Here is a 24,336-nt window from a genome sequence, read left to right as displayed (position 1 = left end):
TGTGAACTGATGAAACAAAATTAGAACTATTTGGGCCCATGGATCAAAGCTATGTTTGGAGGAGGAAGAACAAGGCCTATGAAGAAAAGAACACCTTGCCTACTGTGAAGCCTGGCGGAGGGTCAATCAGGCTTTGGGGCCGTTTTGCTACTGTAGGTACAGGGAAGCTTCAGAATGTGCAAGGTACCATGAATTCTCTGCAGTACCAGGAGATATTGGAAGAAAATGTGATGCAGTCCGTCACAAACCTGAGGCTTGGGAGATGTTGGACCTTTCAACAGGACAATGATCCTAAGCATACCTCCAAGTCCACTAGAGCATGGTTGCAGATTAAAGGCTGGAACATTTTGGAGTGGCCATCACAGTCACCAGACTTAAATCCGATTGAGAACCTCTGGTGGGACTTAAAGCAGTTGCAGCCCGCAAGCCTAAGAATGTGACTGAACTGGAGGCTTTTGCCCATGAAGAATGGGCTAAGATACCCATAGATCGCTGCAAGACACTTGTGTCAATCTATGCTTCACGTTTAAAAGCTGTTATAACTGGAAAAGGATGTTGTACTAAGAATGAATGTCACTTGGGGGTTGAATAAAACTGATAATGATGTGAGCACATAAAAGACATTTGCGGTTATTTCATTATAAATGTTATATTTGTCTGACTTGCAAGCGCCTCTTTGATTTAATTGTAAACAAGATGACTGAAATGATCAAAATCAATGTCAAATTGGCCAAAACACTAAATTTCAGTGGGGGTTGAATAATTTTGAACACAACTGTATATATGCTATGTAAAAGCGATGCGGAAGATGTCAACGCTATAGAAATACCAAACAACAACATCAGTTTTTCATTTGATTTATAACATGACTGGCGTTCTGCTTTAAACCAACAAATAACCTCATTATTATACACAGAAGAAGCAAACAGATTTATTACACAGTGAGAAAGAACAGGGCGTTGCAACAGATCATATTCCATCGACAGCCTTTAATGAAAGGTCTCATTGTATACAGGAACTGCAGTGACATCACTGAAATACAATTGCATTTAACAACAAATCTGCCTCTATGGCAACAGGAAGATACCTGCTTACACCTGAGGTCGCAAATAGTTCATGAGTTATGTCACACAGCCCCAAAGGGGTTTCCATGCTGCTATTCAGCAGCCAGACAGGTCATGTGACCAGCCTGGAAGACGGCACCACAGCTGCGCTCGTACCTTAGACACCTACAAAGAGTTATTTCAGTTCCTCTGAGCTTCTTATATGTAAGTGCGCTGACAGTCCACTGAAGAATGGATCATGCAACCACAACAAACATTAGATGCTGAGCTCTCTCATTTGTGCCTTTATAAGTATAACCTGACACAAATCAAGCTCACCAAGTAGCAATGAATGTACAAAGCAGCCAGGTACATGTCAGGCAGGATGTGGGATCACCATGGCAACAATCTGGGAACCCTGCCAAGTGGAGTGTGACAATTTTTGATACATCGCCTTGGTGTTTTTCTAGGCATCAGGCCGTATGACAAGAATGCGGATCAGGCTATTTAAATAGAGGTAGCTATAGAGATATTCATGAGTCAAACAAAGCAAGCGCTATTATCAGATTAAAAATGTATAGAGCGGCACAAGTAGATAAATAATGGAACTGAGGCGCAGAACCTGGAAAAAGAGAAGTGGCTGTGTTGCCACAGCAACCAGGTTCTAGCTTTCCTTTCTCCAAGTTTGGAAATTAAAATGAACATCAACACCACCACCACTAATACAGCTGTTATCTCTGCATTTTAGCAACTGTTCATTTGGTTTCAATGCAGTTTTTATATAGGGTTGAACTGTACCATCATGCAACTCCCATATTTGAAGGAACATTTTTTCTTTTTAATATAGAATTATATAATTTTCTAATAAATACATATAAAAGTTTGTGTTAAAGCAGACCTGTGTTCAGACGTTCTATTTTAAAACCATACTCGCCTCTCCTCCCACAAAGACAGGAATACTGAGCAATCTAATTGCCAGGCAAGGTAAATGATTTTCAAAAGTGCTGCTCTGTTTTTGGCTTCTCCACATCACATTTGGGCAAATACGCTTTACCTCTCTCATCTCCTGTAACTGGAGCACTGACCTGTGACCCCACCCCCCAGGAAATCCGATGCACGTTCAGATGAACCTGCTCGAAGGGTATGGCACCACCATAAAGGCTATATGCAGGGCCAGATTTACCATATGGCACTGTAGGCACATGCCTACAGGCACGTGATGATGGAGAGGCGGCTCACTCCCCTCCCCTAGCGCCACCCTCCTACCTTACCCATGTAGAGTCCCAAGTGGAACGTAAATAAGAAGTTACTCACCTGGGGTTTCAGCATTCCAGTGACCAGATCTCCCGTCAGTCAGGGGCACCTCTAGCTACCAAATACTTGGGGGAACCTCTAGCTACTTAATATTGAGGGTATTTCTGGCTACCAAATACTAATGGGCACCTGTACCTACCTATGACAGGCAAGGGAACTAGGGGAGAAGTGACAGCTGGGACGGCCAGCACACTTGCGGTGCGGTTTGGTGGGTGTTTTAGTAGGTTTATGGAGAGTGAAGTCTTAGGTGCCAGGACATCTGTGCCTATAGGCTCCGGAAATGTAAATCTGGGCCTGGCTATATGAATAAATCTGGCAAGACTTTGATAAGTGTTTATGGCACAGTTTATGCATACACAAAAAAACACCCAAAAACACTAAAGGCTGTTTCACACTGCAAATCGCGTCAAAATCAGTCCTGAAATGCTGCATGCAGAGCTTTTGTGATCGTAAGCGGAATGCATTTGTTGCAAAATCCCCACCGGTGCGAAACAGCCCTAATTCCGCTGCGCATATATAAAACTAAACATTTGTGCTTGAATGCAAGCTTTCGGCTGGTTTATTAATATGCGGTGCGATCGTCCTGCAGCAGAAGAGCCGGGGGGGATGGAAAGGGTACAGACTTTCATCTGGGGGGGGATGGAAAGGGTAAAGACTTTCATCTGGATTGAGCTCTGGACAGTTGAGTTTGCCCTGAGTTTGACAGAGGAGATTAAACAACCATACTAATGAGAAGGGGACAGGGATGCAAAGGAATTTGATGACCTCCTCCTCTCCTCTGTGTGGGACCATTCTCATTTTTTTTTAAATTGGAAAGCATGTCAGGTTTACTTTTATGGCATTATATTGTGAAATGGTTTGAGTGACAAGCAGTGAGAATGTGGAGTACTGTACTTTCATTTTTTTTAAATACATTTTAGCAAGTGTGATTAAAAAAATACAATAAAATAGACAGTTTTTCAGATTGGGAACAATAACCTGATTATAAAATAAACCTGACAGAAAACCAGTATTGCACTATGTGTATGCTGTATGGTGCTTAGTGCAAGGTTAATTTAATGAGCAGAGTTTTTGCTTTCTGTTGAGCTGTGATAGCAGAAGGGAAATGCCCAGCTGAGAGTCACATTAGGCCTTAGATGACTATCATTCGTAGAATGCGTTCAAGCTGAAGAACTAAATTTATCCACCTTGTTAGGGATGACAGTTCAGCTGATGCGCTGCAAACAGCCTTGGGAGGAAACCTGAACAATGCCACCCAGAAACAGTATAAAGCACCACAGGAAACAAGGATAATGGTGTCATTCAGGTTCCGTATCTCAGCATGCAGCAAACACACAAGTACTGTGATAGTGACAACTATAGTGGCAACTGTCAGTATAAAATTATTAAGAAGGTGGATCTTTATTTCAACAAGGGTTTAACACCCAATGTAGACAATGAAGTCATTATTAAAGGTATTACAGTACAATGTTGGCAACAATACAGGTCATCAACAACCAGCTTTAAACTGTTTAAAAGCTCAGGTACCTTAATTTTGGAAAAGTGTGGTTATTTGCAGACTGTACTGTAAAGGTTATTGGCTACTGGAGTGGCCCTTGAAGGATAAACCACTATTACCAAAACAGATGCTGCTACAGTGGTCATGTGACAGGAAATCTTAAAGAGAATCTGTAAACAAAAAACAAAAGTCCCCTGAGGGGTACTTGCCTCGTGATGGGGAAGCCTCTGGATCCCGTCGTCCTTGTCCGTCCCACGGTGGCCCACGAACGCGGCCATGTAAATATTTACCTTCCCGGCTCCAGCGCAGGCGCGGCTCTCGGCTCAGAAATGGACGGATTCCAGTCGGATCCACTCTACTGCGCAGACAGGGGTCAGCTATTTCCGAGCAGAGAGCCGCAACAGCGCCCCCACTGGAACAAGGAAAGGTAGATATTGCACAGCCTGAAAAATTGTCAGCTGTGCATTTCAAGGGCCAGAGCGAGATCTCTGTGGGACGGAGGAGGACGGAGCTTGCAGCTTGACAAAGAAGCATTCGAAACAGCGGGCTGTAGCTGCATCAAAGCTCATTTTTTTGGCATGTGATTTTAATTATGTCTCTGAATAAAGAGCTATTTCTTCAAGAAAGGTGCTGCTGATCTTGGTTTCTTGTGAAATATTGATACTCGTATCTAGGAACAAAGGGGCCACCCCTCTAATATTACAGTACAAAAACAAACCAAATACAAATGAACTAGCAGAGTCCCAGTGGATTGGCGTACAGCCCACGTTTTCCCATTATTTAAGAAGGGCAAAAAATCTGATCCAGGAAATTATAGACCTGTAAACTTAACATCAGTTGTATGCAAACTATTTGAGGGGTTACTAAGCAGGGCTGTGGAGTCGGTCCAAAAATCCACCGACTCCGACTCCTCAGTTTAGGATTCCACCGACTCCGACTCCGACTCCACGACTCCGACTCCTCTAATTTGCATATTACAATTTTGTTGATTAAAAGTATGTAACATGAAATTCGTCTCTTGACTGCCAACGCTTAGGAATTTTACAAGACAACTGAAGTGAGAAGGATATGTAGACTACTATATTTATTCCCTTTAGACTAAAACTAGTCCTTAGTAAGAGTACTTGTAAAAGGTACAAACCGGAACAAAGAACATCTATCAGGCCCTAGGCAATGTAAGTGTGGGTACATGTAAGAATGATGTGCAGGTACTCTGCAGGGGAATGAGGAGATTGTAAACAGACAACACCTCTGTGTTCAATGTGCACAGCATTCTCAGTGGATTCCCTGCAGCTCTGTGGGGAGTGCATATGTAGAGTATAGTACTACTGTGTAACAAAGTAAACCTGAGACAGATTAAATTAAAGTTTTATACATACCTGGGGCTTCCTCCAGCCGCCTTCAGGATAATCAGTCCCTCGTTGTCCTCCTCCACCACCTGGATCTTCTGCTATGAGTCCAGGTACTTGAGCCAGTCGGGCGTAGTGCGCATGCACACACTCCACCGCCAGGAGCATACTACACCTGTGCAGCACAATTGCGCAGGTGCAGAATGTTCCTGGCTGTGGGAGCGGCATGCGGCCGGACAGCGCTGACTGGCTGAATTACCAGAACTCATAGCAGAAGATCCGGGTGGTGGAGGACAGCGAGGGACTGATTAGCCTGAAGGGGGCTGGAGGAAGCCCCAGGTATGTATAAAACTTTACTTTTCATCCGTCTCAGTTACCCTTTAATTTGTAGTCACCAACCAAATTTTAACAACATATCACATTATTTGATTTCATCAGCAAAGGGAGTGCGTACATTTGCATAAATCCGCATCAGTGCAGAATTATTTCCATCTCGTTGACCATCTCTATTAGTGACACAGCTACACATCAGGCTTTATTCTTACAGCATAGATGTTATTTAGTATATATAAGAGATTCCTGTGTACACATCATATATACAGTCACAATCAGATATGTATATCTGACCTTAAAAATACGGGCACTGCTTTATTGAAGCAGCACAAGTAACTAATTTTGATTGGTTTATTTCATTTTTGTGGACTAAGCACAGCTATTACTGTATATATACTGTATATATACATTATTTTTAATGACTATTATCTGAGAAATAGAACATTTTATCATATTTTCTATTTTAATTACAGTTACAAATTCATTAGGAGTCGGAGTCGGTGCATTTTTTCCCGACTCCGACTCAGACTCCAGGGACCCGAAATTGCCCGACTCCACGACTCCGACTCCACGACTCCGACTCCACAGCCCTGTTACTAAGGGATACTATACATGACTTCATAGTAGAAAATAATCTTATTTCTCAGCATCAACATGGGTTTACTAAAGACAGGTCCTGTTTGACTAACATACAGCAGGAAACAAAGCAAGCGCTCACCAATATGGGCCGCATCTGAATGACTCACCACCTCATATGCACCGCTTAAATAGCTCAAATACACACTCAGCAATCAGACAGATGCAAAACATATGCAAAACTAAACTAAATACTTACCATGCAAAACAGGATAGCAAATGGGTGCTGCTAGCCTGGTAGTTACAGAACTGTGGATACAAAATATAGGTAAAAGGCTGCGCATCCCTGACCCAATACTGTACAATTGAATGACTAACATGCTTAGCTTTTATGAGGTAGTGAATGCTAATATGGATATTGGGAATGCTGTAGATGTGATATACTTGGACTTTGCAAAGGCCTTCGACACTGTTCCCCACAGAAGTCTGGTGCAAAAGTTGAGGATGCAAGGACTGGGGAAGAGTCTGTGTGCATGGATAGGGAACTGGCTAATGGACAGAAAACAAAGAGTTGTGGTCAATGGATCGTACTCAAAATGGGAGACTGTTAGCAGTGGGGTCCCACAGGGGTCTGTACTGGGTCCAGTGCTCTTCAATTTATTTATTAATGACCTAGTAGATGCAGTAGTGAGCAATGTTGCTATTTTTGCAGATGATACAAAATTGTGCAGAATCATCAACTCTCAGGAAGATAGTGTCATATTGCAACAGGATCTGGATAGGATGGCTATATGGGCACATACATGGCAGATGAAATTCAATGTTGACAAATGTAAAGTCATGCATTTTGGTCGTACCAATGGTCTAGCACCATACAAAATAAATGGGATACAGTTGGGAACATCAAACTTGGAGAAGGACTTAGGAGTACTCATCGACAACAAATTAAATAATCATACTCAATGCCAAGCCGCTGCAGCTAAAGCGAACAAAATTTTGGGATGCATTAAAAGGGAAATAAAAACTCGAGATGCTAGCATAATATTGCCCCTGTTTAACTCTCTAGTAAGGCCACATCTGGAATATGGAATTCAGTTCTGGGCACCACATTACAAAAAAGATATTGCAGTTTTAGAGCAGGTGCAGAGACAAGCTACAAAATTGATACGTGGGATGGAAGGTCTCGCTTACCAAGAAAGGTTAGATAAACTGGGTTTATTTAGTCTAGAGAAAAGACGCCTTAGAGGAGATCTAATTAACATGTATAAATACATCAGAGGGCAATATAATAGCTTGGCGGATGAGCTTTTTGTCCCTAGGCCTTCTCAAAGGACTAGAGGAAATGAGCTGCGCATGGAGGAAAAAACGTTTTAGCCATTTATTTAGGAAAGGGTTCTTTACAGTAAGCGTGATTACGATGTGGAATGCATTGCCACAGGAAGTCGTTATGGCAAACTCTATACCTGTATTTAAAGGGGGCTTAGATGCTTTCCTTGCGTTGAAAGACATCCATGGCTACAATTACTAGGTTATGCCTAATGATGTTGATCCAGGGATTTTATCTGATTGCCATCTGGAGTCAGGAAGGAATTTTTCCCTTTTGGGGCTATTTGGACCATGCCTTGTGGGGTTTTTTTCGCCTTCCTCTGGATCAACAGGGGTATGTGGGGGACGGGCTGGAGTTGTACTTTGTACTGGTTGAACTCGATGGACGTATGTCTTTTTTCAACCAAAATAACTATGTAACTATGTAAAAGTGTTTTTCGGCCTAGTAATCTTATGCATAAAAGATACATTTTAATAGTAATGCCAATGAATAGGCATGCAAGTGATACAGCATAAACAAGTCCTTAATACACGTTGGTCATAATGTCAATAGCCTAACGCACGTTTCGCAACCTATGACCAAGTCTCTTCTTCAGAGGCAAAAATGTTTTAAGTTCACGGTCCGTGAATACAGAATGGTTTATAAAAGCATAATAAAAACCATATACAGCCACATCCAGGTATGTATTGCATGTTTTTATCATCCTGTCAGCCCAATACACAACCAATTATAATTGCATCCAATAGTCAATCTTTGTAAAACAGCATGATGTCAGGAACTGAGGTCCAGGGATTGCACTTGTTAGCTGGAGTATAATCCTTTAGATGCAGCCAGGCAGGGTACAGCGGTATCACGCTGTATATCTGTGAAGCACTGGTGATTTAGGGAGGATTGTAATAAAGATTTAAACAAAACAAAAAAAGAAATGGAAAAGTGACCCTTTTTTAACCTAAAGAATAAGGGTAACTAAATAGCTGTTGCCTCATATGTGGCATAACTCCGTTCCAGTGAGGCAATTTCTGATGACAATGAGAGTCCGAGATTTGAAACCATTATAAAACAGGAACCTTAAACCAGAAAACAGCAGCCAAGGCCATATTATCATTTATTCATGTTTGACTTGCTAAAACATATTTTGATTTAGCAGTCATTGCTTAACTACAAAACAACAAGAAGGAACTTTGACATATTTTCTCTCAGCTCTAGCATGTAAACAGAGCGCAACCTGGTAAACAGGCCTTGGCATAATTAATTTTCCTCACCACACCAATGAATACACTGAGGATAAGAAAACATTACTACAGTGCGTGGCACGGCGCCATGCTGCTATCCCTCACAGCAGCAGCTCCCCGCTGGGGTGACATATCAGAGCGCAGGTTTAGTGAATGGGCAGAGGCTGCTGCCTACTTGACATGTGAACTCTGGAGATGAACCTGTCAGGGTGGCAGTGCAGAGCCGGATACATTTACCAGAGGAATGCCAGCTGTCAGTGGGGAAGGAACAGACGCCTCTTTCAGAGCAGTGAGCGCTGCAGAGCGACCACAACACAGAGATTTCTGAGTCACCAGTGCTGCTAGCCAGCTCTGCTCTGACAGGGGAATGTGACACCACAGAGAATACACGTCTCTTTCATAAAGTGCACCTGTACATACTGGAGCAGAAAGTGTACTCACTCCTCACCGATACTCTGCAGCAGGTATGCCATTCACAGTCTGAATCACTCACTGTTACAAAGACGGTTGTCTGTACCAGCTAGACTTCTTCCCAGGCATGGCCTATATACACAGGAATACATAGCCTCATTATCACTAGATTCTGAAAAATACATTGCCCTTGGAAGCTAGATTTTACCTATTCCAATGACAAAGTACATTTTGAATAAAGAAACCCCAGGATAATAAAACCCATTTATCTCTGGCTTCTGCGTGTTTTCAAAATGTTGAATTTGCCATCAGTTTCTTAGTATGCAATGATCTTATGCTGGGTACACACAATGCCATTTCCGGTCTGATCGATGGGAATCAGAAGATTATTTCCATCAAGTCCAATCTGCTCTCGATCAATAATGGGATTTATTTTCCAAAGTTATCACAGGGAAATCGATCCCATTATCGAGCGGGAGCAGTTTGGACATGTACACACGATGCAACTTCCTGTCAGATTACCTGTCAATTGGATGGGAAATTGCATCGGGTGTACCCAGCATAATATTACTTCACAAGTCAAACAAGGCTTTTGAAACACAATTCTGTTGTAAAAATATGGTTATATAATCTAAAGATACTAGGTTGAAGGAGATCACTACAAGCTGTAAGGGCGGGCCTGCATCATCACAATATTCAGACTATGAGGGGATATATATATATATATATATATATATATATATATATATATATATATATATATATATATATATATATATATATATATATATATACATACATACATACATACATACATACATACACACACACACACAGAAGATTGCAGCCCTAAGCTCAGATCTTCAGTGTATGAAAATGTACCCACCTATACCCAGATGTAGAATTTGGCTTTAAAAAGAGAAACTGTAACCAAGAATTGAACTTCATCCCAATCAGTAGCTGATACCGGGCCCCTTTCCCATGAGAAATCTTTTCCTTTTCACAAACGGATCATCAGGGGGCTCTGTATGGCTAATATTTACAACTGGCAAAAAAGCAAGCAGCATGTCCTTCCACTGACATCACCTGCCAGCAGTAAAAAGGTCACCATGTGATAAATGTCAAAATGTAAATCAGGGAGAGGAAAGATTTACAATGTGCAAACACTGATTAAATCATTTATACATAATTATTGTAAAAATTAAGCTCTTTTTTTTTAAATTACATTATTTTCAGTGGAGTTCCTTTTTAAAGTGAAAATCTATAAATTTGCCATCAGTTTCTTAGCATGCAATGATCTAAGTGTGTGTGTGTGGGAGGGGGGGGGGGGGGAAGACACCGAGAGCCCAATATAGTGCAGTATGTTACGTTAAATGGGAGGAAAGTGGTATAATGAGATTTATACTCACAAACACGGGTTACCCTCCAGGTAACCACTGTATAGGCAGGTGGGGAGATTAGACCTGTCCCCACTCAGGATTAAGAAGTCGCTCTCTGTAGTTAGGAAAAAAAGGGGGCAATGATCTAAATCAGGGAGAGGAAAGATTTACAATGTGCAAACACTGATTAAATCATTTATACATAATTATTGTAAAAATTAAGTACTTTTTTTTAAATTACATTATTTTCAGTGGAGTTCCTTTTTAAAGTGAAAATCTATAAATTTGAAAGCTGCCACTACTAGACTGTTTTTAAAGGTATACTTACTGGAAAGCTGGGAAATTCTGTATACTAAATGTATACTGCTGCCATTACAATTCCAGTCTCCAGACTAAAATGTAAAAGGTAATTTTTTTAAGTAAATGAACCATAAAAAATAATCCCCTGAAGTCTTTAGTGAGCAAAAGGGCTTTTGCAATAACTTTTTTTTTTTTCAAGTTTTGTAATGAAATTTCAGTATTCCTTTATTAAACCCATAATTTGTAATATATATATATATATATATATATATATATATATATATATATATATATATATATATATATATATATATATATATATATATATATATATATAGGTGATTAGGTTGCTAACACAACTGTAATCAAAACATAACCTCAGTGGCCAGTAGCAGATTTGCTGCATTGGCCTGTGCTTTGCTGATTAAGTAAGCTCCATGTGGGTGAAGCCGATGCAATCTGACTCCTCCCTGCCACTGTACTATGATCCCTGTAACAAGTCACCGCAGGTCACACAGAGGATCAAGTTGTCCATCGTTGTCACATCAATAGCAGCTAACTAGAAAGTAAACTACTGTGGCCTTCAGTGTAATTACAGAACAGAATAAATATCCAGGTATGCCGAAGAAAGTTTCTAATCAAAACCAAGGTGCAAAAAACCTTACAGCAGCAAAATATGCAGCCCCTAATAACAAAGTGTAATGCTGAGATGTATAAGGGGGCTCCACTATGCCCCAGTAATGCTTCAAACATCCAAATTCAAAAGCCAATATTTCCAAAATAGAAACACAATAAAAGTTTTATGGGTACTAACCACATCCAATGTGGCCACACTCCAACTGTCTATTGTTCTAAAGAACCATAAAAATATGAAAAATTTATTAAAGCCTATTTCACTTTATTTCTCTGCTGTGTTCCTACCAGTGAGTGCTTAAATCACTTCCTGTACAGACAGGAAGCAGGAAATTCACTCCAAGAGAGAAATTAACAAATACAACTTTATTGTAGACTGAAGAAGAGTCCAAAACCCCAGCTAGGCTTAATGTAGTCATTCATTTCCTTTCCATGAAAAAAAAAATCTCTATAGAGGTCCCAGGGACAGGAAGTTAAGTCATTTCCACAGTACTCAAAACCACAATCCAAGAAAAAAAAAATCCAATGTGTTCAGCAGTCCCATCAGCTACTGTAGTTCACACTGCAGCAAAATGCCTCCTGTTCCTTCACAGCACAGGACATCTTCTAAAGAGGGAAAACGAATATTGCAGACTGTGGATTATTGACCAGGCTGTACTGTTAAACGCAGACCCCGAAGAATGTTTTAAAAGCACACTTGTCCTTCACATACTGAAAGTAGTTAAACAGGTACACAAACCTCAGCTCCTGCAAATGCCAGAGAAAGACAACCTGCGCATGGGAGATGGAAAACCACAAATGGAAAATCATTCAAGTCTTAAGTATGAAATATGTTACGTTAACTAGAGAATTAGCCAATGACCTCAGCTGAGAGCCAGACACACAGGAAGCTGCCAGTGGCATTTACATGCAGTGAGGTCATGATGAGGTGGCAGCCAAACAGAATGGAATGGTATGACTGTGATCACACAGGGCAAGTATGAAAACATTCACTTAAACATTAACACACTCAATGCAAACACTTTCCGGGAAAAATGCTTGTGTGACTGTAACCTAGGAAATAGTAACATATGAATAGATGTACGGTATACTTTCCCTACAGTGAGTTTATATACAGATTATACAGGAAGGTAGGTCGTTTTAGATAGGTGGGGAACTGCTATAAAGTCGGGCTGTTATTGCTGTGTCCTTGTTGAACATTGCCCCACTTTTTGTCCTGTGACAAATTGCAAGAAACTTGTCTTAGGGCTGTTTCACACAGCCATTTTCAGCCAAACGGATCTGGTAAAATGGATCCGGTAAAATGGATCCGGTTTCCGCTTCACCAGATCCGTAAGGCTTGGTTCACACTGGTAAAAGGATCCATGAAAACGGATCTGATCACCGGTCGATTGGATCAGTTTTCACTCCGTTCCGCCGATCCATGCACCTGAGCGGGCTGGTGAGGGAGGGTGAACTTACCAGGCTTCTGTCTTCAGTTTTCAATGGTGTAATACGTTGCAATCTAAGTCGCATCATGTGTCTACCACACTTCCTCCATCAATCCGGAAGGAAGAAGCATTGTAGTTATACAACCGGACATGGGACACAATTGAAGGGGAAGAAGACTGAAGCCTGGGGAAGAAGACTGAAGCCTGGGTAAGAAACCCTCCCTCCCTTTATCCATCCGCTCAGGTACACTTCGTCCCCACATCCCCCCCAGACCCCCACCTACCCCCGTGGAGTGTCCCCACATTCCCCCCAGAGCCCACCCCCAATGGATTTTTGCCCTTAGAACGGTCCGTTTCTCTACTAGTGTGAAGAAACGATCCGTTCTCTCACTGCTGGTCCGCAGTGTCTGGAAAATTGCTGCAGGGAGGAAACTTTTGTCCCATTCAGCGGATCGTGCAGAACGGATGGATGCGAATGGATCCATAGGTTAACACTGGATCCGTTCGCATCCATTCCTTTTGTTCCGCGAACGGACAGTATTTATTTTTTTAACAAATCTTTTTATTGAAAACGAACTGTATTTTAACACCAGTGTGAAACGAGCCTTAAAAGGAAGCCCGAGGTGAGCGTGATATGGAGGCTGCCATATTTCTTTCCTTTTAAACAATGCAAGTTGCCTGACTTTCCCCCTCATTCTGCGTCGAATACTTTTAGCCATAGACCATGACCAAGCATGCACATCAGACAGAAGTCTGGCTGAAATAGGTGCATGCTTGTTTCAGGGTAGTGGCTCAAGGCCCATACACACAGGCTACAACTGTTGCTGGAAACACATGGCGCGCGCATGTTGCGGCAACAGGTCCTCCATGTGTATGAGGCGCGCGCAAGCAACTGTTGATAATCAGAGCTGTCTCCAGGCGATTGACTTGTTCAATCCCCGGCAACAGCTGTTGCAGCAACCGTCCTTATGGCCCGTACTCACGGGCTGCAAATGTTGCCTGTCGCCAGCACACGTGAGCGTGTGGGCGACAGGCCGGCGACAGCTCCTCGCCAGGTCCCTCCGCGTACACACGCGGAAGAGGGACCAGCGGCGAGGCGGAAGCTGTCGCCGACGTTCCTCCTCCCTCCGCCGGAAGCTCCATATACTTTAATGGAGGTTGCTGTCGCTAGTCCACGTACTCACGCGGACTAGCGACAGTTGCGGCGGAGGTGCGGCGGCGACTGTCGCCATGCGATTGAAACTTTCAATCGCATGGCGACATGAGCGACAGTTTGGGGCGCGCGCGCAATGGCCCATACTCACGGGCGACCTGTCGCCGCAACACGCGCGCGCCGTGTGTTGAGGCGACAAAAGTCCCTCGTGAGTATGGGCCATTAGTCTCAAGTCGGTGCGGTCGTGTGTATGCTAGTCTCTAGCAACTCTTGTGAGTCCGACAGTTCATTGAACCTGCGACAGAAGTTGCTGAGCAACAGTTTCCGCTATGTTGCAGACAGGTTGTTGCCGCGTGTATACAATCGTTGCTTGTATACAACTGTCGTTGCTGGAGACTTTCAACTGTTGCTTGTCTCCATGCAACTGCAGACATTCGTGCCTCATGTGTATGTAGCTTAAGACACTACTGAAGCCAGAATGATCAGCAGGACAAAAGCAACAGTAGCTCAACAACAGGCACACTAAAGGCCCGTACTCACGGGCTGCAAAACTCGCCTGTCGCCAGCACACGTGAGCGTGTGGGCGACAGGCCGGCGACAGCTTCTCGCCAGGTCCCTCCGCGTACACATGCGGAAGAGGGACCAGCGGCAAGGCGGAAGCTGTCGCTGACGTTCCTCCTCCCCCCGCCGGAAGCTCACCGGAAGGTCTGTGAACCTCAATGGAGGTTGCTGTCGCTAGTCCGCGTACTCACGCGGACTAGCGACAGTTGCGGCGGGGGGGCAGCGGCGACTGTCGCCATGCGATTGAAAGTTTCAATCGCATGGCGACATAGCGACGGGCGACAGTTCGGGGGCGCGCGCGCGTGCGACGGCCCATACTCACGGGCGACCTGTCGCCGCAACACGCGCGCGCCGCGTGTTGAGGCGACAAAAGTCCCTCGTGAGTATGGGCCATAATACTGTACAAGTAACTCAAATTCACACTTCGCTATTTATAACCAGAAACAAATGGTCTTCCTGTTATCTTAATATTATTGCATAAAAAAAATAAAAAAAATCACATGATCAAGAGACATCACACTGCAGATGTCAATGTCCAAAACAAAGCAACTAAAACTAGCCATGCTCTAACCCATTTAAAGAAAACCTGAACTGAAAGTTAAAAGTCAAAATAAGCATACACAAGTCATACTTACCTTCCATGTAGACTACTCCTCAGTGTCTTTCTCCTGTCCCGCGTCCTGTTTGTTCACTGTGATCAAGGGAATTTTCCACCCTCCATTTTGAAAATGGCCATTACCCATAACAGCTTTCTGGTCAGCACACAGTTAAACTGTAACATCGCCCACTTGAGCCATAGGGAAACATGGACATTACCTGGTACATCAGTTTTCCTCTCAGCTATAACTGACAGCAACTGATATTTTATTGACAGCAACTGATATATTTCAGATCTGGAAGGGATTATTGTCGGAAGAAAATGGTGAGCTTCTGAGAGGAACTGATGGCAAGGTAACTATGTAATGTTCATTTGAAGTTACCTCATGTGTTTATTTTAAATATTTTTGCTCAGTACAGGTTCTCTTTAAGTTTGAACTGCTCTGAGTTGAATTAGCATGTTCAATGAATATTGACAAGTGATGGAAAAATAATCAGCTGTAGTACCAAACAAGGCAATCAATGTGCAGTCAATTCTGTAGTGAAAGAGGTACCAACAGAAGAAAAATGCAGTGAAGGGATATTTCCACTGAAACTTGCAATTGACTCCCGATTGGTCATGAATTTCCTCAATTCAGTCTGCACTTGCTATGACATAATTATCGCTCATTGGAATGAATTTCATTGTGTTACTACGCTCGCAAACCCCCCCCCCCCAAGCTGCAACAATATTTTCTTGCACTCCCAGTGACAGAAACACAGAAAATAATGCTGCATACACTCCATTTAGGTTAAACGTTAATCAAATCAGTGGAAAAAGGGAAATGCGAAATCTATGCTAATCACGGTGCCCTTGCAAACTACAAATCGCATTCAATCTTGATTGAAACACAGCCAGTGGAAAGGTGCCCAAAGGAAATGTGTGCACACGCTTCTAAATACCAACAGAACGCAATCTATTGAGAGGTCCAGAAAAACTATACATAAAGAGGTACTGTTGCGGAAATCTTCAAATTTAAAACACATATAAATAAGAAGTAAATTTCTCCCAGAGTAAAATGAGCCATAAATTACTTTTCTCCTATGTAGCTGTCACTCACAGTAGGTAGCATCTGACATTACCAACAGGCTTTGGGCTAATCCATCTCTCCATAGGGGATTCTCAGCATGGCCTTTATTCTTTATAAAGACATTCCCTGAAAAATATTTATACAAAGATGCTGGCCAGCCTGCCTCCCTGCTCACCGTACACTGTTTGGCAGTTGGATGGAGCAACTGCCATTCACTAAGTGCTTTTAAATATAAAGAAAATGCTGAGAACCCCCCTATGAGAAGATGGGCTAGTCCAAAATCTATCGGTAATGACAGATTTCTACTACCTACTGTGACACTGTTACTACCTAAGTGACAACAACATAGGAGAAAAGTAATTTATGGCTCATTTTACTCTGGGAGAAATGTACTACTTATTTGTATGGGTTTTAAGTTTTAAGATATTTTGCTACAGTTACTCTTTAAATGATCAATATCTGATAAGATTGCATACTCTCTCATGATCCAATCAGAATTTAATCTACAAAATTGGTGTTCGATTCAATTGAAGATCAAACGGAAAAAAAAAAATGAGCTGTGAATGTCCCACTGTGTATGTACTGGCATGCATACAAAGTATAGAGAGTCCCCATAATTCTATATTTAGAGCAAAGCATTCCTTGGCCATTATGATTAGTGTGGCCTAAAACGCCTACAGATGTTCTTGGCTTCCTTCTTTCCAAACTTGGCATTCAAACCATGCTGCAAATTTGATGGTGTAAGCTTATGTAGTGCACCTCTGAGCTGCATTCCTAACGTTACACATTGCCCAGCAAGCTCATGGTGAACAAGAACTCCGTCTCCTAGGAGTGTGTAAGGGGCTGAAAGAGGCCAAAAAGCCTCCTTACTGAAATGCTATGCATTCCTAGCCATGTGACCTCTGTTCACGGGACCAGCAGGTCTGTAATGGATCCAGTAGGACGCCCGGTATCTGGCTTGCTCAGTGACCGTGTGAGGGGTGTACACTTTCCAGCATATTGTTGACAGCTCCACTTTAACGTCCAGCTCAAAGCACCATTCTAAATATACCTTCTAACAGCTTTGCAAGCAGAGCGCACAAATGTCATCGTGGTGTTAAGACTTCTGTACTTAAATCCCGTTTGTAAATTTGCTCAGCTGACCTGAAGTGGCCCAGCTACAGGAATTACCTGCAGTGTCTATAGGCAGAGCAGCTTGCCTCATAATAGTTCTGAGCACAGACACAAAATTGTCTCATAATTGCAGCTTGAAATGAGGTTTTAATGTGCAATTGGGTCAAGCGCAACAATCACTTAGCTGGGCCTGGATACTCTTTGTAAAACAATAATTACATACAAATGATTCGCTGATCACCACAGCCAGCGACATCAGCTGTTGGGATAAATAGTTATTTGAAGAACTTGTCACAACTGAAATGATTGTTATTATGCATTTATATAGCGCTGGAATTGTCTGCAGCACTTTACAGAGTAGCCTGAATAATTCATGTGACTAACTGTCCCTGAAGGGAGTGCTCAATGTAATATTTTCAATGCAGTTATGCCACAGACTAGCCAATCTGGAGGGGAAGACTTAAAGCGGACCTGAACTCAGAACTTCCTCTCTGCTCTAAAAGACACACAATAGAATAATACTAATTTAAAGAAAAACAATTCTTTGTTACAGCTGATAAAAATCCTGCAATAAATCTTCTGTGTGTATACTTCCTGCTTTCATGGAAGCAGACATAGGGTTGACACCCTGTGTTTAGAAATTAGCAGCTCTGTGGCAGAGGATATTCCTGACACTGCTGAATAGATCAAATTACAGTGGTGGTTAGTCACAGATGAGGGGGGTATTAGGCTAAACTCTCTAAATACATACAGGGTGCATTTCTCTGTGGTTTCCTTCTGTCCTGTGCAAGAGTTCAGGTCCACTTTAAGTAATTATTACATTTTTGGAACGTGGGAGAGAGGAAAACACCCCAGTATGTGGAGAACATACATACTCCATGCAGATAAGTGTCCTGGGTGGAGCCTGAATCAGGTGGTATAGCGCTGCAAAGCGAATGTGTGAGCCACTATGGCGCCATGCAGCCTCAATTTATATCAGCTCTCGTAATGATTTTTTGTAACAGTTTTTCTTTGCCAGTCTTGTGCTTTGATCACTACAGAGTGTGCTCTGCTCCTGCAATTAATGTATTGTGGTGTGAATCTGAATGACTCTTTAGGGTGCTTATCTTATCGCTCCCAACTATATCAGTGCTAATAAATAATTCTGCTCACATGACCTTTGCCTAGCATTTCAAACCCCACCTAAACAGCTGTCATAACAGTGCACACTTCTCTACAGCTCTCCACTGACATCTGCAGTGTGGTATGATTAATATTTATATAGCGGCGGCATCTTCTGCAGCGCTGTACACTTAGCCGTCCCTCAGAGGAGCTCACACTCTAATCCCTACCATAGTCATATGTCAATATTATGTAGTGTATGTATCATAATCTAGGGCCAATTTAGGGGGAAGCTAATTAACTTATTTTGTATGCTTTGAGGATGTGGTAGGAAACCGGAGTATCCAGAGAAAGCCAACGCAGACACAGGGATAACAAACAAACATCGTGCAGATAGTGCCCTGGCTGGGATACGAACTGGGGACCCAGTGCTGAAAGGCGAGAGCGCTAATCAATACGCCACCGTGCTGCCTTTCCAATGGTTTTGCCAGTCATTTGTGGAAGGGTTCCTGGCTGGGCCAGGATATGCCAGCGCAAGCTTAGCCATACTCATAAAGTGATTATGTAGACAATCTTTGGCTCAGTTCGCACTTGCATGTGAAACAGACTGCTTACCTAATCGGAGAGCAGAGGATAAACAAACATATTGGTGGATCTTAAGTATAGAATCCACTCATACATGTGTGTTGGCAATGGATCTGATGTCTCTGTGGCAGTGAGAGGAAGACACTCTTGTGCGGTCTGTGTTAATTCAGGAGTCTGCTCGAAAGTTAGACATGTCATACATAACAATGCTATGTGTTTCATGTTCAATACCAGGGCTGTGGGGTCTGAGTCAAGGAGTCAGAGCAATTTTGGGCACCCGGAGTTGGAGTCGTTGATTTCATAAACTGAGGAGTCGGGAGTCGGAGTCGGCTGATTTTTGTACAAAATCCACATCCCTGTTAAGTATTAGACTAAGGAGTCAGAGTCGAGGAGTCGGAGTCATTTTGGGTACCCGGAGTCGGAGTTGGAGTCTGAGTCGTGATTTCATAAACTGAGGAGTCGGAAGATTTTTGTACCGCCTCCACAGCCCTGTTCAATACAACAGACACAACGGAAACACTAACCAAGGATTCCAGGCTAAGGACAGTGATCACACATCCGCAGTCATGTACACAGCAGGAATAAGTTGTAGTAGGAACATGGCATTAGAGGGTGTTCTTATGACCTGGTTTTTCAAAGGCAATGAAAGCGCACTTATGCTTTATACGCACACTATTGGCCAGTTGGGACCGCAGCCTACGTCCATTGAGTTCAACCAGAAAATATGGTACAACTCTAGCCAGCGCCCTCACATATCAGTACCTATTCAGTAAGTTCAAGGCAAGACTCCCTAACACTGCAGGGTGGCTTCTTGAGCGCGTCCCAGTGGCTGCAGCTCTTGAGAGATTTTAGTCCGACAGAAGAAATGCGCTAAACAAATGTTTGGATGATGATGATTATTATTATATCCCAGTTGATCCAGACCAATTAGCCCTGAAAGCGAGGAAAAATTCCTCCCAACTCCAGATGGCAAACCGATAAAAATCTCTGGGTCAACACTGCTGGGAATTACCTAGTAATTATAGCCATGGATGTCTTTCAACGCAAGGAAAGCATCTAAAGGTGGCCATACAATTGTAGATTTGCAGCAGATTCGACCATCAGATAAATTTCTGTCAGATGCCTGTCAAGGTGAATCTGACAGGAATCTATCTGATCTGTGCCACACACTAGGAACAGATTTCTACAGAACGGATTCAGAAATCAGAATAAAATCGATCGATCGATTTGAAAGAATCGATTTATGATTGTTCGATTCCATAGAATCGATCAATCGATGGCTGAACTTGACCAGGGTATGGGCTCCTTAAGCCCCCCCTTCAATGCAGATATAGAATTTGCCCTACTCCCTGTGGTAACACATTGCACATTTTAATCCCTCTTACTGTAAAGAGACCCTTTTCTAAATACCATAAATGGCAAAACAACTTTTTCCTCCATGCACAGATCATGTCCCCTAGTCCTTTGCACAAGCCTGTCACAATAGTACATCTACTTTTACTGATTTCTGAATCAGTTCCATAGAACAAATAAACTAAGAAAGCTGTAAGGATATTTTCAAGGAGATTTCAAGAAAGTAAAGCAAACCGTTTAGGTAGAACTCTCTGCTATGTTCGGTGCAGCAGGATGGAAAGAACAGTAGGGCAAAAAGAGTAAGCAATAAAACTACTGACTATGTGCAGAATGGATATAGATGGGGCTGTACCTAGTGAAGGGTGTTGAATCTAACATAACAGCAATGCAAGTGATGCTCTGAGTGCATTGCCTAATTAGCAGGGGAAGGAAGACCGAGTCATTATCAGACTGTTCAATCAGAATTATATCTTCATGCATTAAAGATGGAATGGGCGCGCGCCATGGAGTGTCATCTGTGACAGCTGTTAATGCACTCCCAAATGAGTTTACAACTTCAATGGCAATAAAGTTTTGCTTAGACATAATTATGTTACCTATGGAAGGGCTGTTTGTTAAGAAGACTTGTGTGGACCAGAGATTGGTTCTCATTTCTTAATCTGTGCTCAGGAATTCCTAAATGGATATCTTGAGATATAACACACCAAAATGAACCCCATTTTTTGTGATAATTCCCCTCCACCCATCTTAAAGTACACTCTACAATAAAAAAAAATAAGTTTTCAAAGAAGACAAACTATATACTCAAGAGTCCCAATTTACAATAGCCCAGGTCTTGATATGCATAAGATTTTTTTTTTTATTCCTGTTCGCACAATATGTCCCTTACACAAAAAACTGGGCATATGTCGATGGATGGATGTCTTTTTTCAACCAAAATAACTATGTAACTATGTAACTGCTTATAAACAGATACTGTTGACAGTTTAAGCTGCTAAACTTGAGAGCATTGCAAAAAATGCAGTGAATTCTCCCTATTCTGTATGTACATGTGACTTCACCAGCATGACAGCAGTTCCCATGTAGGGGGAAAGTTGCAGAAAACTCAACAGAATTTTAAAACAGATCCTTATTCGATAATGCAGGAGTAATGCCGGGGGAGGAAGGAGGGGGGGGGGGGGGGCGGTTATCCTAGGAATACCACAAATGGGGACCATGGGAGGGGTAGAAGTTCATAGATGCATTTTGGAAGGGAATCCCAGAGGAGAGAAGAGGCATCAGAGAAATTCTGTTTACATGAATTAGCGGAGGTGAGTCTAGGGGAAGGGATACAAGCTCATGAGCAGAGGCTGCAGTTGGGGTGGCATCTGGAAAGTAGTGATGAGCAGGTATGAGCTCCACAGTTCGGAATATGCATTCTGAATGAAACAGAGGCTTTAAACTTTCCGGGGGAGCTTTACTCACCCTTGTTGCTGCCAATAGCCGATGTGCTCCACGTTGCGTTCCATCCTATTCCACAGCATTCCAATAATTCCTCCTTTCGGGTTTAAAAGGAGGTAGTATCGGGAGATGAAACATAATGCAACGTGGAGTGCATTGACCTTATGCAGTGACAAGGGTGAATTAACCAACCTCCCCCCCCCCCCCCCCCACAAACAAAAGAGTTTTAAATGCTCTGTTTTGTTCTAAATGTGGCTCCCAAACTGAGGAGCTCATACCTAGTGAAGAGGAGTTTGGGATACAAACATTGTGGGGAGCTTTGTAATCAAGAGCTTGAAGTAGATCATCTAGTTAATTGGCGGCCACTGAAGAGCTTGAATGAGAGGAAAAACAAATGAGGAGCAAGAAGAGCGTTTGATGAACTGGGCAGCAGAGTTCAGTATAGCCTGGAAGGTTGTATGTCTGTTAGTCTGTAGGCCACAGAGGTGGGTACTACAGCAGTCAGGGCAACATATTGCTGGGCCCTGGATTCAGACTGGTCAGATAGAAACCATACTATCCCACTCCTGTGGTTGGAGTTACACCTTAATCCTGTACACAGACGTTTCAGTTTCCATAAACAGTGACGAAGCTCCCTACAATGACTGCCAAACACAGCAGTAGTTTCAATAAAAGCAAATAAATAAAAAATGTTTGCACACAAAGGCAGAAGAAAGGTGTGCTCCATCATCCAAAATCAATCGTCATTTGTTGAACTACAGCAAGCCCTTGGAAGAGATCCAGGGATGTTCCTTCCACAATATGCTTGTGTTTATTCAGACGGTCGTGACTCAATGACACTCATTATGAAATGACATTTAGCTGGCAACACTTGATAGAATACATGAATCATCCCGATCTGCCTATTAAACCTGAAGTAAGGCATTATAAATCCAAATTACCTGATCAAATATATAGGTTACAGGCAAAGCAGAAAATCCAGACAATTGATATAATACCCAATATTAATAGGCAAAGTATGAAATGTCTGTTTTGTTTCCAATTTTTTCCGTATATAAAAGGGAACCCAAGGTGAGAGGGATATGGTGGCCGACATGGTTATTTCCTTTTGAACAATGCACATTGCCTGGCTGTCCTACTGATTTTCTGCCTCTAATACTTTAAGCCAGTGATCTACAAACTTGGCTCTCCAGCTGCTAAGAAACTACAAGTCCCAAAATGCCTTTGCCTTTATGACTCATGCCTGTGGCTGTCAGACTCCTGCAATGCATTGTGGGACTTGTAGTTCCTTAACTTGGCTGGAGGGCCAAGTTTGCAGATCACTTCTTTAAGCCATAGGCCCTGAACAATCGATCAGATCAGCGGTCTAGGACAAATCTGACAAGATTAGCTGCATGCTTGTTTCAGGTGAGTGATTTAGACCATACTGGCGACAAAGATCAGCAAGACAGACAGGCAACTGGTGTTGTTTAAAAGGAAATAAACAGGACAGCTTCCATAGTTCCCGCACTTCGGGATCCTTTTAAGGCGTGCAAGTGTAGAGAGTGGTCCGAACACACTCTGAAAGGGTTAAGGCCTCCTTCACACTATGGGCCCGTTACCACTAGATCAGCAGACTTTCCTAGCACGCATCCGATTCCCACATTGTAGGCTATATCAGACGGCCGCATTCTGACTTCCGGAAGACAACTGAAAGTACTTGTGGGCACGGTGCGTACATCGCACCATCCCGCTAATGGAAATGGGCCCTAAATGCGTTGCCGTGCACATTTCAGCAAAGCGTGTAGTGTGCAATATGCAAGAACGAGAGAAGTGCATGGCCTGCCCAGGAGAGAAGTGGGTGTCAAAGGATGTGGGAGGGGTGAGTCTAAAAGGTTAGGAAGAGGGGGTGTCTGGGAGGAAAAAGAGAAAAGGGAGAAGTGAAAAAAAGTGATTTACAATTTCACTCATGCGGTGCAACCCGAATCCACACAGAGATCATTTAATTGGTTTCTGAATTGTCAATGGTAGATAGTAACAGTGGATTTTACAACTTCGTCTTCAACAAAAAACAAAAAACAGACCATCTCTCTGCGTCACTGGCAGCCTGGCGAGATTTGTGGTTTTGCACAATCATCACACTGCATTGCATCACAGATTTCACACTCAGTACATTTTTTCTTATTCTGCAGAATTACATGTTCTGAATTATTTTGCAGATGTAAATATCTAAAGATATCAAAACCTGCAAATATCAGCTTCCATTTCCTGTGCGCAGTATAAATGGTCAAAATAATGCACGAATCCTAAAAAACTGTATGAAGTAACACATGGCTCTCCAAAACACCTGGAGGAGAATCGCAACAGGTGACAGCAGCTTGTAAAAAATGGTTTTCCAGAAACACTTACGAACAATGGCAGTCCAGAAAGTCAGTAATTATGATCTGAGAAAACGTTTGGATTAAAAAAAAAAAAAAAAAGCCTGAGCATGAGAACTCCCCGTGTCTGTGTGGGTTTCCTCCAGACACTCCAGTTTCCTCCAACATCGAAAAACCATAC

At 42.6% G+C, this 24,336-nt stretch overlaps 1 protein-coding gene across 7 annotated transcripts in view; it reads right to left on the bottom strand.

Annotated features, from left to right (window-relative positions):
- The window catches only part of RASAL2 (RAS protein activator like 2), a 476,310-nt gene that overhangs the window by 278,200 nt on the left and 173,774 nt on the right, over window positions 1–24,336 (bottom strand). Inside the window, exon 1 of one of the 7 annotated variants that reach the window (XM_068239654.1) lies at window positions 16,259–16,349. The exons of 5 other annotated variants lie outside the window; for them this stretch is intronic. In XM_068239654.1, coding sequence (XP_068095755.1) covers window positions 16,259–16,289 — 31 coding nt within the window. In that variant the 5' untranslated portion in view covers window positions 16,290–16,349. Of the gene's footprint in view, window positions 1–16,236; window positions 16,350–24,336 lie in introns of those variants that run through there. One more of the 7 variants, XM_068239655.1, reaches the window with a different exon arrangement.

This window comes from Hyperolius riggenbachi, chromosome 6 (genome assembly GCF_040937935.1).
Source record: "Hyperolius riggenbachi isolate aHypRig1 chromosome 6, aHypRig1.pri, whole genome shotgun sequence".
NCBI classification, from domain to species: domain Eukaryota; kingdom Metazoa; phylum Chordata; class Amphibia; order Anura; family Hyperoliidae; genus Hyperolius; species Hyperolius riggenbachi.
This window is presented reverse-complemented; position numbering and strand designations above follow the sequence as displayed.